Genomic DNA, 13,615 nt, shown 5'->3' with positions numbered 1-13,615 from the left:
TGATTTCTTCACTCTGGTCGCAAAGGACATTTTGCTGTTCCTCCAGCAAACAGACACTTCCCTCTTGGAACTTTTTCATTCCCCACGCCTCTGCCTGGAAAGCCTTTGCCCTCAACAGCCATGGTGCTCTTTCCCACCTCTCAGGTCTCCGCATGAATACCATGACTTAGGGGGCCTTCCCTAACCTGTGGTTTTATCAGAAGGGGTCCCACTCTCCAAATCACTCTACACCCAGCTCTGGACTTTATTTTCTTCACAGCACATAGCATTGTCTGAAATGACCTTGTTAGTGTGTTTCCTGGTTTATTGTCAATCTCTCTCCAGAAGAATGTAAACTCCTTTAGGGCAGATGCTGTGTCTCCCCTATTCACTCTCCCCTCCACACAGAGAGTGCTACAAAGAGAGTGAAAAATAAATATCTGTTAAATGAATGATGAGGGAAATGGTAAGGGGCAGAGGCCAGTGGGTGAGGATGACTGGGCCTTTATAAAATTACTTCAGCTCACTTATGTCCATTTCTTCTTTTAAATCTTCCTCTCCCTGCCCATCAGCTTCCATCCATTCCCTCCCACTCCAGGGGAAGGGGAGAAAAGATGGCAGCAGACAGGCCTGAGGGGCTGGGCTGCCTGCCCGACACATGTCCTGCGGGATGGGGCAATCTCCAGACCAGCTGAACTGTGTGAGCTTGGGGGCAGAAAGGAGGGAGGCCAATCAATCCTAAAGCCCGCAGAATTGAGCAGTGGGTTCATTCAGACAGGCCTGGACAGCCCCTTGATTGTAGAACTGGGTGTCCCTCTAAGCTCCTGTGGTCCAATCTCTCCCAGGAAGCCAAGGCGGTGCTGCTGAGCCGGATCGCAAGTGCAGAGGCCAGGCCCCAGGAGGCGAGCCTTTCTCCGGCCCGGGGAAGCCTGGGCCGCTCACTTGCAAACGCTGACCCATTCGGTGATGCGGCACTCTTCGCAGACCACGAAACAACACCAGTGGAAGCGGCAGTGGCAGCGCTCACTGCGCGTCTGGCGCAGGATGTTGTGGCCGCGGCCGCAGCACATGCTGCCGCAGCCATCTGGGCCCGCGCTGCTCTTGTTGCACAGGCGGCCCACGGTGCCCGCCGAGTCCAGGCGCGGCTCGCGCTCGCAGAAGTCGGGCGATTTCTCGAAGTAGACCAGGTCGGCAGGACTGGCTCGGCGGCGCGGACCCGGAGTGCCCGGGGCGGGCGAGGGTGCCCCCGCGGGGCCCGGCTCCAGCTGGCCGCCGTTGCGGTTGTGCGGCCGGATGAGCGTAGCGCGGTGGAAGCGGCTGCGCAGCAGCGCCCCCACAGCGCGGAACTCGGGCGTCACCTGCCAGCAGGTCTTGAGTTGGCAGCTGCCTGACGTGCCGTGGCACTTGCACTTTCGCCGCATGTTTTCCATCACCGCCTGCGGAAGGAGGCACCGTGAGGAGTGACTCTGGGGGCCAGACCCCTGCCCTCCTCCCACTGCTGAGACTGGCTTGCGAGAATCTCAGAGGCTTTTGAAACTAGCTCCCATTATACAGAAGCAAAGATTGAGGCCTGAAGCATGGGCCCCATGGGAGAATTCCTCTGCCGGCTTGTCTGCTGGGCTTCCATCCACTTCCACCAGGCTAGGCCGAGGGGAATTTTGTTCTGCTCCCCGCTGCTCCCCTCCTTTCCCGACTGCCTTTCCTGCAGCTGCAGGGGGCCCTTGGGGCAGGAGGCTTTTGCTTCCTGAGGGAGGGGATCCCAGATCTTCAGGGAAATTCCCTCTTCTTCCATTCCTGGGGCAGGGGCCAGAAGAAGGGGGGTGCCAGTCCCACTACATGCCAGCCCCAAAGCCTCTGGCATCGCTCCAGACTGTGAGCCCGACTGGCAGTGAAATTGAGAAAACTCCATTCCCCTGCCACCACACTGAGCTCTTCGTAGGGATCCAAAAGAGAGGGGACAGGGACCAGGGAGACCACCCCCCACCCCCATTATGCTGACTGGGACTTATTCTGTCCTGTACTGAGTGCCACCAGGGGCCGAAGTTCTACCTGAATACAGAAGGAAACCCAGAGAGGGTCAGACTCTCAGGACCTCCAAGGGAGGTAGTTAGAGGAACACGACATACCTGCCCCTTGCCCAGCTCTTAACCAGCTCTACAATCCCCTCCCAAAGAACCCCTTGGCATTGTCCCCACAGGGAGTTGGCCACCACTCCACTCCCAAAATGCACTCTCAAGCAGGGAGAGCAAGGATCTGGAGCCCCAAGGCTGGGCAGAAGGACCAAAAGTGAGGGACCTTGCCCCTCTGGGTCTTACAGGGCGGTGCAGCTAGCATGTGGTGTCAGCACCACGTGAGAACCAGCCCCATGCCTCCCCTCCCTGGGCCAACAGCTCCAGAACATCTGCTTCCCACAGGCAGCAGCCATTAATTAAACATTTAACGAGGACGAGGAGGAGGCACTGTTGGTACAGGCTGGGATGTATCGAAGCTTGGGAAAAGAGCCTCATGCACAGGGCAGGTCTGGGTGGGAGCTGGACAGGATCTGAGGGTGGGTGTGCCTCAGTTTACCCCACCTCTAAGTGAAGGTGGGAACTGCTGGATCAGCTGGGAGCCTGTGGAGGGAGAAGGTGAACTGGAGCAGGCTAAAAGTTAAAGGGAAAGGGGAGTGAAGGAGAGAAGGTCCCCCAACAGAGTGAAGAAGAGGGCAGGAATAAGGATGGAGCAAGCTGGGCGAAGTTCAGAGAAGAAATGGGGACGGAATGGTCGGGAGAGGAGTGTGCTGGGCCACCATGAGGGCCAAGGAGGCATCAGAGTGTAGACTCCACACTGAGTGTACAACATGTGCAGTGTAGACTCCACACGGAGTGTATTATGTGTGCAGAGAGTTGACTCCACTCCATAGATAAGCAAGCACAGGTTCAGAGCTCAACTGCATGGGCATGGATTCTACCACTACCACTTTCTTATTGGTTGCATCAGCTCCAGCAAGCTTTTTAGTCAACTTGTGCCTGAACAAGAGATCAATAATAGTGTTCACATCATAGGTAGCTGTAAGGATTAAATAGGCTGATATGTAATAAGGTGCTTGGGACAGTGTCTAATACACAGTAGGCACTCGATAAATGCAGGCTACTGTTCTCTTTCCTTCCTTCCTTCTCCTTTTTATTTTTTCATGTATTTCTTTATTTAATTGATTTTGAATGGGCATTGGAGGGGAGAAAGGAGGAAAGCAGTCACAGTATGGTCCAAGTTGGCCCCTAGAAACCTCTTACCACCTTTACTGTTCAGGAATCCCTCATTATGGACTGGGAGAGGAGATCAGAGTCACATGGAACCATGAAACGTTAGAGCTGGGGGACCTGACAATGACCTAGTTCAACCTTCTGACTCTCTAGAAAGGGTAGCAACCCAGGCCTGGACCCCTGAGGTCCTGCTAGCCCAGTCCTGTCGGGTGACATTGGAGGAAATGGGAGGAGCTGACTGCTCAGCAGGAGGTGTGCTGATCCCAGGCAGGGGGCAGGGTGGTTTCATTTCTGTATTTCCCAGACCAAGTCCAGTGCCTGGCACATAGCAGGTCCTCGAGTCATGCTTGCTGACTGCATTGGGGGCGGGGGCAAAGAAAAGTTCGCTGAACTGGGAGTAATGTGGTCCCTGGGAAGAGAGTTGTCCTCTCCGAGAGGTGGGCTCTAGGCAGAGGGATTTGGAGTGGGCCTTGGGGTCAGGGTTCTCACCTGCCTCCCAACTCGGTTGTTGTGGAGCCTCATGCGTGCGTGGATGTCTCTGTGAGGCTCCCGGGAGTCCAGAAAGTCCTTAGAGAAGCGCTCCCCGAAGCCCACGTCAGGGCTGCAGCCGCCCCACTCCCAGGAGTCCTGCAGGCCGGGGCTGGCAGGGGGCAGGGCCGGGTGTTCCGGGACACCGTGGCTTAAGCCCTTACCCCTCTGCAGCGCGTCCAGCTGCAGACGATGCAGCTTCCGACGGAAGGCCTCCTCGTCTCCGCGCCTGGAAGCGTCGCAGCCGCATGCCCGCAGTTTGCCCAGGGCGCACGCGTTGGATACCGCATGCACCACACCCGCTGCCGCGATCGCGTAGGCAAAAGCGCTCTCTCTGAAACCTGCGATTAGAGACCCGGAAAACATAGATTCTGTCAGGGCCTCGACATCCGATCCCCCTGCCCAGCCTGCCCAACCTTAGCATCAAACTGAGGAGAAACTGAGGCCCAGTATGGAGTGTCTGGCATAAAGGCACAGGGAAAGAAAGGAGGAGGGGGAAGAAAGGCAGAAATCATAGCAGAAGTCAGGCCTACTCAGATTCCGGGTGAAAGGGACAGTAGTTCTCCTTTATCACACTCTTGTTACACTTCCTTTCCCTTCACATTAACATCACCCAAGCAAGTTCAGAATTCATGTGCTTAAATCTCTCCTGTAGGGCAGAATATGCATGGTAAACACATTCTTTTTTAAGATCAGGCCTTTCCTCTATTACCTCTCATGGTGATATCTGCTTAAAGTAATCTGCAGAAAGAAGGCAAAGTTTAACCTAAAGAACAAATTTCCAGCGATGGAATTCCAGGCCCCAGGAGATGCTAGTGGGCAGGAGGGTAAGAGTAGACGGTCTGCTCCTAAAATGCCCTACCCCCAGATTGCCTGCCAGTGTGCACCCATAGTAGACCCAGTCCAGAACCCTCTCTGATGGTCCCCATCCTTGTCCACAGGACATACAGTCACTCAAAAATGGGACCCCATGCCAAGCTGCTCTACCTATGGTAGAGTGCTTGCCTAGGGTACATGAAACCCTGGGTTCTGTCCCCACTACCACCACAAACAACAACAAAATCCTTTAGGTCAGTTAAAGACGTTTGAGGGATGTTAGAGGTGAGCCCAGTGTCTTAACTGGGGTCTGGCATATAGTACAGGGAAAGGCACCTGCTGCTAGGTAGGTGCTCAGGAGGCATCAGACCCCTTCCTGACCCAGCTATTCTCAGTGGCTCAGATCCAGGTCATTTACTTGTCTACACTGCCTCTCAATGTTCCAGCCTAAGCTTCCCTCTAGGAATGTCTGTTGCAGGGGGAAGCCTACTAGTTTTCAGAGCTACAGGTTACTTCTTGCTTATTCTGCATCTGAAAAAGGAGAAGATAGGAGCAGCTTGGACCAGCCTCTGGATTCCAGAGAGAGGGTAGAAGTGAGAGAAGCCAAGAGCAAGAATAGCCCCCACAGGGAGGAAAGTCCACCTGTTCTACTGTGATCCCCTGTGAAAGAAGCCTATAACCTGGCAGGAGGCTGATGACCTCCGCAGGGGCCAGAGAGTCAGAGAAAACAAAGACTCTGTCTGGGTCCTTCTATGCTCTGTGAAGCCTCACAGACACTGGAGAACCTACCAGGACACTGGAGAACCAACCAGGATGGAAGGACACCCTAGAACACTCCTACCCTAACTCTTACCCCTATATCACAGAGTGATGTCCACCTCTTCCTACCTAGACAAATGATGATGATAATGATGATGATGATGATGATGATGATTAGACAAGATAGTTAATAGTTAAGAACTGATCTGGGTAGTCAGATTACCTGGGTTCAAGCTTGTGACCTTGACCAAGTGACTTAATCTCCCTGTGCCTCAGTTTTCTCACTTGTAAAACAGAGTTGTCATTACTGGCCTCATTTTTTGTTCCAAGAATTATCAAATTTAAAGGTTTAAAATAGTGCCTTTTTTCATATTAGGTACTACATAAACATTAGCTATTATTGAGAAGGCCTTCCTACAGTCTGACTTCACTCGCTTCTGCATTTTCAGGTCTTGGGTTATTTTTTTGTTTTTGTTTTTTTGTTTTTTTGTTTTGTTTTGTTTTGTTTTGTACCAGGGATTGAACCCAGAGGTACTTAACCACTGAGTCACATCCCCAGTTCTTTTTTTAGTTTTTGATTTGAGACAGAACCTCACTAAGTTGCTGAGGCTGGCCTTAAGCTTGCAATCCTCCTGTCTCAGCCTCCTGTGTCGCTAGGATTACAGCGTGGGCCACCCGACCTGGCAGGCCACTATTTTTTGTTTTCCCTGTTCAAGGACAGAGCCCAGCAGTTCATAACCCATTCTAAAATAAATCATTTGGGCTACTGGCAGCCCATGAAGCTGCTTCTCCCTCTCTATAATCTCTTTCCAGTTCATGGCACCTCAGTACCTTTTTTCAAAAGGAGCCTAGCTATGATCAGACAGGAAGGGATGGGGACTGGGATGGAGACTTCAAAGGGGATGCTGGGAATTGGCAGGGGAGCAGAAACTGCTCTGGGTTGGAGGGATCTGGGGAAGGAGGATGGACCCAAGTCCCTGGGAAGCATACCCAGCATTTATCCCTTGCCTTTTTATCTTTGGAACTCTGAGCACTTCTCTTATTATGGGGGAGCCATTGACTCACTCTAGGACATATGGCAATATTCAGGCCTCCAGAGGCAGCTCAGACCTTAGAAATCACCATCCACAGCCACCACCAAATACACATGCACTATGCAAATGGAAAAGCCCAGGGTCCCAGGGGTTATGAAACTGGACCCAGCTCCAGTGGTGACAACTTTCTGCTGAAGGACACTAGCTAGCTCCAAGGAAGTCTTGCTGCTCAGAAAGAACCCAGGTAACCCAGTTTCCAGTTCCTATGACCCCATGCACACTTGGAACCAGGAAAGAGCAAGAGGCTGGTCTGGGGGAGTGTGCAGGGTCAACCACCACCTTCCAGGCTCTGCCACATTTAAGGGCAGACCCAGAGGAATCTGGAGAACTGTAACCCATAGCCTTCAGAGAGCATCCCTGTCCCATGCAGCTCCAGGTGCCTTCCCCTACATGGCCTCTGACAGCTGTCACAGCCACATGTAGAAATGACCAAGCAGGGCCTATATGACCACCCTCTGCTGCAGGCAGTCTGGTCTCAGAGAAATCCAGCCTACTTGGGTTTGCCCCCAGCTCCTGTTCAGGGCCCCAGTTTCGGTCCTGGCCCCGACTGTCTGGGGCAGACGCAGGCACTGTGCCATCTGGCCAGCTGAAGGGGGAAAGGGGTGGGGCCATGGCCAGCTGGGCTGCCCGAAGCAGAAGGGGGGGGCTTGTTAAGATGCACAATTAGCCGCCCTGCCTTTGATCTGGGACAGGGACTGCCAGCATATAAGTGGAGTCAGCTGCTGCTACAGGCTGCAGCCAAGGCCTGGGAAGGGCCTGGGTGGGAGGAGGCTTAGAGGGCAGGGGGCAGTGAGAACTAGGAGGGACTAGAGAAGTTTGAGCCCTGCCCATCCAAGTCAAAGAAGGAGGAAAGGGGAAAGGTCTGGTTTCCATTCCCTCCATGCAAATAATCTGTGCTTGCTCGTGTGCCTGGGCAGAGTGAGAGAGTGAGAGAGCAAGAATGAATGTGTGCATGTGGGACCCCTTAGGGACAGGCTACACATTTGCACAAACATGGGTAGGGGTGTGTGTGTGTGTGTGTGTGTGTATGCACATGTCAGTTTTATGTCTTAGAATATACTCCCATTGCACCCACTCATCTTCGGGCATACAGTGGGAGTTCACATTGGCCTTGGAGCTTGGGAGGCAGTATGGCAGGAGTTTAGGTGCACACGCTAAAGTCAGCTGGCCACATGGAGTCCTGGCTGTACTGCATGCTTATAAGCTGTGTGACTAATGACAAGTTATCCAACTTCTCTTAGCTACATTTGTCAAATAAGGCTACTAGGACCTACCTCCTGGGGACTGTTTGAGGACTCTTCAGCATGAATGAAGTACTTTGGAACAATGCCCTTCACACAGCAAATGCTTAGTACATGCTGGCTAATTTACTGGGTGTCATTAGAATAACAGGACCATAGCTAATCCTAGGATATGATTGTTCATGCCTCAGTTTCCCCATCTGAGTGCCACTGCACACATGCTCCAGGCTCTGGAGGTCTGGAAGTAAAACTATGAGAGGATGAATGTTAAAGGTAGGTGGGAAAAGGAGAGTCAGATCTTGGAGACGAGAGGTTGGACACTTATAATTCTGGTTTCCCTGGGACAGGGAATCTGGCTAGTAGCAGGGCCTCATGCCCCCTCTATCCATCCACTCCACATGGGTCTGGGACTTAGGGTGGGCAGTGCCCAAACTGTGTGGGAGCTCCCAGGACCTGCTCTGTGAATCTACTACATTTCCTTCCATCTACCCTTTCCCTGACCTCCCATCCCTGCCCATCCCAGTGCCTGAGTTCAGCAGCTCCTATCTCACATCTCCTTCTTCTCCCCACCTCCTGAGTGAGATGGACTGATTCTCTATGCCTCACCTAACAGGTGTTCATCAGCACCCCAATTCAGGCACCAACCTGTCTAGGTCCTCAGTACAAAAAACTGGGGATACCAGTGCCCTTGTTACTTAGATCGTTGATGCCCTTGGGTTGGGCAAAGCAGCCAACATGGGCTTGCATCCTCCATACAAACAACTTTTTTTCTGACCCTCTCTAGCCCGGGGAGGCCCCTCTTCCTGTCTCCACCTTCCCTCCAGGCTGCAGCACCTCTCTTTGCTAGGTAAATCCTGGTTATATTTCCAGGTTGGTTGAACTCAGATGTTTAAGCATCTTTCCCCCTCCCTCCTTCATTCAGTCCATCTCTCCAGCCCAACCCATCTCAGGGAAGATGTCAGAACAACAGGAGGACAGTAGCAGCAGTAAGGAAGACCCAAGGGACCACCTACCCCAAGCAATCTCTGAAATTGAAACTTGGCAAAAATCCCTTTTAAAAGAAATCCTTTGGCAGCTTAGGTCAACTCCCTTATATTCCACCTGGGGGAAACCAAGGTCACCTGACACACAATGGACCACGAAAAGGAGGACTCAGAGAAGGAACCAGACCGCCAGGGGCTGGTTGCCACCACAAGCGGTCTCATAGGATTCAAATTTAGCTGGTCCTGGAGGAAACAGATCAAGATGGACCAGGAAATGACCCTAGAGAAGGGTGGATCATGATGCGAAAAAGAACAGGGGCTAGTGGAGGCCAAATGGAGGTGCGGTGGAGGAGTGGCAGTTTTCTTTCCGGAAGCTCAGATTCATTTCCTCCAAAGAGGAGAGGGAGAGGGAGAAATGAGGTGTTGCAACGGCGGGTTGGGTGGGGGGAGCAGAAGCCACGGAGGTAGGGCGGTGTTCCGAGGCCCAGGCCGAGGCCGAGGGAAGGAGCCCAGCCCCCCTGGCGGAGCCCAGAAGCCACCGTCCCGCCCCCTCCCCGCGCTGGGCGCCGCCCCGCCCCGGCTAGCCCCGGCAAGTCTCCCCCCTCCACCCCTAACCTCTCCCCCCAACCCGTCCCCCCAGCTCACCTCCTGCTTATTAAACTGTAGGTGAACCCAGGAGCGCCTGGCGCCGCGCCAACCAAGCGCGGTTCTACCACTCCGAACTCGCCCCCAAGTTTCAAAGACCCCAGTTTCTTCATCAGGCCAGGCCTGATCGGAAGACCAATCAGGACGCCTCGGTTCTCTCAGTCTAGAGGGAACAGGAGGACCAGAGGGGACACCAAGGCCGGGGAGAGGGCTGAAGAGCTTGCCCTGCCTCGCCTCGCCCAAAGCGGCAGGGGTGAGAACCTCAGCACCAGTCCAAGTCCCCAGTGAGCGGAAACCCAAGCAAGGGTTGCAGAGCCCTCGCCGCCGGGCCCGAGGGCTTGGGGAGTACGCGGCTGCGGGAGCGCCGGGGACCTAGCAATCCGACCGCAGGAGCGGGCGCGCGGGGCGGTGAGCGCTGGCCCGGCCGGGGCCCGGAAGACGCTGAGGCCGCCACTTGGTGTCAGCCAGCGCGGGCGGCGGGGCAGGGCGGGGCGCGCGGTCGGAGCTGGGCCAGCCTGCGGGCTGGGGGTCCGGGGCAGCGGCCCCTGGAAGGCTGGAGGCGCTCGGGCGCGGAACGAGAGGGCGGGAGTGCGGGGCAGGGGGGCGCCCTCTTGGAGAGCGGCGCGGCTGGGGCCGGGAGCCGTCTGCCGCGGCCCGCGGGGATTAGTTCGCGGCTGCATGCCGCCACACGCGTCGGGCTGGGCTCCGCCGGGTAGAAACAGCGCCCGGGGCGCGCGGGGGAGGGAGGAGGGAGCGCGCGGGGGCGGGGCGGGCGACCCGGGGCTGGGCTGGGGGAGGTTGGGGTGGCCCCTGGCTTGGGGTTCCAGGGGATGCAGGCAGGGGTCCTGGTGAAAACCGAAAAGCTCCAGCTTTCTGCGTTCTTTGCGAAGTTGGAGTGCATAGGAACCTGACTCCTCCAGAAGCCCCAGGCTTCAGGTGTAAGGGTACACCTCTTCCTCCACCGTCAACTAGAATTGGACAAGTCTCAAGGAACTAGGCTCACCGGGTCCCCACACTGTCCCATCCAGGCTGCTGAGAGGAGAGACAGATACCCAGCTAGGCAAATGCTGGAACCAGGGCCCTCATCTTGCCCCAACGACCTGATTCGGGCCCCAGATGCCAGGCCAGAAGTGGGAGGGATCAGAAATGAGTGATAAAACCTCCTGCCATCTCCAGCCCTAGCCACTCTAGGGATATTCGGGGTGGGCCCTGGGTCACTCAGAAGTCGGGAGAGAACAGGGAGTGGGCTGCACTCCTCTGAGCTGTGAGGGGAACAGGGGTTGGCAGAGCTGTCAGGCCTGCTGGTCTGGAGCCGCCGTGCACAAGCAAGCAAGCACACACCCAGTGCTCTGATTCAGAGAGGGTTTTGGGGGTGGTGAGGATGACACAGAGGCTGGTGGTGCACCCGGCCAGCAGAGCTTCTGCATAAGTACAGACCATTGATTTACCTGCCCAGGGCTTCCCCACTCCCACCATTTGGCAGAACGTCATCCTTCTTCATGACACTGCTGGGTACCTTCTCACAGACTCTCCATTCTAAGTGTGGTTTACTAAGTAGATGGTAAATTGAGGTAGGTGACAGATAGGGCTATTTCCTGGGCTTGAGGTATCAAGTGTCAGGGGGTCTAGTTCCCAGTCATTGATCCCGCCACTATCAGCCAGAGACACATCTATCTCATTTGTCCACTCCTATGACTTTTCCGAGAGTAGAAAGAAGGAGGAAAGTAACATGACTGGCAGATGTGAGGGCTCAGGGACTACCAGAGAGAGTAGATTTTGGATAGGTTCTGGGGTGGAGGTGCTAGATGGGACAGGCAGGGGGCAGGGGTGAGGGGCAGCTACCTCTGCTGAAGATGGGACTCTCATAGGGGATCTTGTTTCGAGTCTCCAAGCTAGAGCAGTTCCAGCGCTGGTCCCGGAACTGATGTTGGCACTCGTGGATGGCGATCTGGATGCCCTGGATGGCTGAGGCAGCCACATCAGGGTGACGCACACACACCTCCATCTGCCGCCGGCTCAGGCCAGGCAATGTCAGGCACACTGTGTTGGCATTGAGTACAGGCTCCGGGGGAAGGTGGAGACCCAGGATGTCGTTGGGTGCTGATCTGTGAGCATGTGGGGTGGGGTGGGTAAGCATTGGGGGAGACATGAGGACCCTATTTAATAATACACACGCTGTCCCAAAGGTCATAATCACTCTCTGCTCAAACTCCCGCTTCTGAAGGTTGGGCCCATCAGTACACTTCTAAACATCCTTCTTTCCTTGACCTCCTCATCACCATCCTTTTCAATGCAACCCACCCAACTGCACACCCACACAGGCAAACGTGTAAATGCACATATATCCGCTATGCCTGTGCACACAGTATTTCAAAAATACATCCCAGGCACGGGTGCCTGCACACACAGGGCACCCCAGAAGCCCACTCTTACAGCATGTTCCAGATGGTCAAAATTACAGACACACTTCTGCACACACTGTGATGGACATAGACCCAGGAACTCTTACATACATGCACACTTCATCAGACATAATACACACACACGTGTTTGTCTTAACATACCCATGAACTCAACATTCTCACGCACACAAACACACACACACACACACACACACACACACACATTGCTGTTTACCAACCCAGCTTGCTGGGAACACTCTGACACACACAGTCTTTTCAGCTGTAGTCACTCACTGACCCCACCTGGGACACCTCCCAGCCTACCAACTCCTACTTGCATGGGGTGGGGGTGGGATTTGCAAGGTGGAAGGAGGCAGTTTGAACTTACTGCTGAGGTGGGGGTGCACTGCCCCAGAGTGACATTTCCAGGCTGGCACCGCTCTCCCCACATACTCTTCTCCTAGCTGCCATCAGTCTTCTGAGCACTGCCCTGTCTCCCTGGACTGCCCATATTCTGTCACCAGTCCAACCCCTTCCTGAGGGAGCTCACTGTCTTTCCTTGGGCACCCGCATTTTCCTGTAACCTTGTCCCTCCCTCATTCCAGGGCCCCTGCCCCAGCAAGAGCAGCAGAGGCCCCTGCCCCGGGGGTCCCAGCTCTCCAGGAGGGAGGAGCATGAGGTCAGGGCTCACCTGGGCACGGCAGCAGCCAGCAGCAGTAGGAAGAACAGGAGCGCACAGAGCGCGGGCCGCGGCTGGGGCCAGGGTCGGAGCCGCAGCCAGGGGCGAGGGTGGGCGCTGCCCATGGCGCGCGGGCCGGGCCGTGACGGGCCGGGAGTGGGGGGCTCACAGCCCGGTGGGCCTGGCGAGCCAGGGGCGGCGGCGCATGATCAGCTGGGGTCGGAGCGGCTGCGACACGCGACACACAGCTCCGACTCGACTCGGGTCACGGCTCCGGGAGCAGACGGCGCCCGCCTCCCAGCTCCATGGGGCAGCGCCCCCGGGCACCGCCCTCGGGGGTGGGGTGGGGAGCGGGCGAACCGGGCACCTCCTGGCACAGGGGTCCGGGGAATTTCCCAAGGTCCCCTTGCGACAACTCCTGGTGCCTCTCGAGATTAAGGGGGGTCCCGGAGGTGCAGCGGGCCGGGGACTCGAGGCCGGGGTGCTGGGAGCACCCCAGCACAGCGCCGCAGCCTGTGCTTCTGAGGTGTGCGAGGCGGGGCGGGGGGCGCTGTGCCTGGCCCCACAGCCTGGAGAGTAAGTGACTGTCCCGGCTCAGGGAGCTCTGCCGCCTCCCTTTCTGCGCCCCCCCCCCCCCCGCCCCATGTAGTGTCTAAGGGCTCTACCCTACATGACGTCACGACAGGGGTGGTGTGGAGGCGTGTACGCGTCCCGAGGCCACTGTGTCGGTTCATGACGGCGGTGGGAGAGGGCGTGCTGAGGGCGGAGGAAGGAGAGGTGTCGGGGTCTGTGCGCCTTGCACAGGACCTGCATGTGCGCAGAGCGCGCGTTTGTGTAGGGTAGGTGTGTTACCGCGAGGTGTGTGTGCCCGGCAAAGACGCAGCTGCTGGGAGCGCCCCGCCCAAGCCCAGCACACACCTGCGGGGACGAGACGGGAGGGGCTGCCCTCTCCCGGGTTTACCCTCCCCTACTTCAGGAGGGACTTCCCCGGAGCTGCCTTGGGAGGCAGGCTGGGGTCCTGTGGAGGGGTTTGGCAGCCTTTGGCTCTTTCTCTCTTCTGCTGCCTGACTTTAAACAGGTGCCTCCTGCTCCTGGAGACACCCTTTGCCCCTTTACCAACTGAGGTTAAGGAGACCCACCTCGTCTGTTCAGTGAGCCAAGGAAGGGGGAAAATGCCAGGCCTCTAGTAAATGCTTGTTTGGAAGCCTAGCACCTTGGGGTGGCACTTGCTGGGAAAAGGGATTAGA

At 56.0% G+C, this 13,615-nt stretch overlaps 1 protein-coding gene across 1 annotated transcript; it reads right to left on the bottom strand.

The window, feature by feature from the left end:
- Nucleotides 1–263: 263 nt before the first annotated feature.
- On the bottom strand, nt 264–13,009 carry WNT10A (Wnt family member 10A). Its single transcript, XM_079133014.1, has 4 exons — nt 12,381–13,009; nt 11,130–11,392; nt 3,711–4,090; nt 264–1,415 (listed from the first exon to the last, which is right to left on the bottom strand). Exons 1-4 carry the CDS (start codon nt 12,491–12,493, stop codon nt 918–920), a joined length of 1,254 nt encoding a protein of 417 aa, XP_078989140.1. The 5' UTR covers nt 12,494–13,009; the 3' UTR covers nt 264–917.
- Nucleotides 13,010–13,615: the final 606 nt, after the last annotated feature.

Source organism: Sciurus vulgaris, assembly GCF_902686455.1.
Source record: "Sciurus vulgaris genome assembly, chromosome: 3".
Lineage (NCBI taxonomy): Eukaryota > Metazoa > Chordata > Mammalia > Rodentia > Sciuridae > Sciurus > Sciurus vulgaris.
Note: the sequence above shows the minus strand (reverse complement) of the source record. Positions and strands in the feature narration are given on the sequence as shown.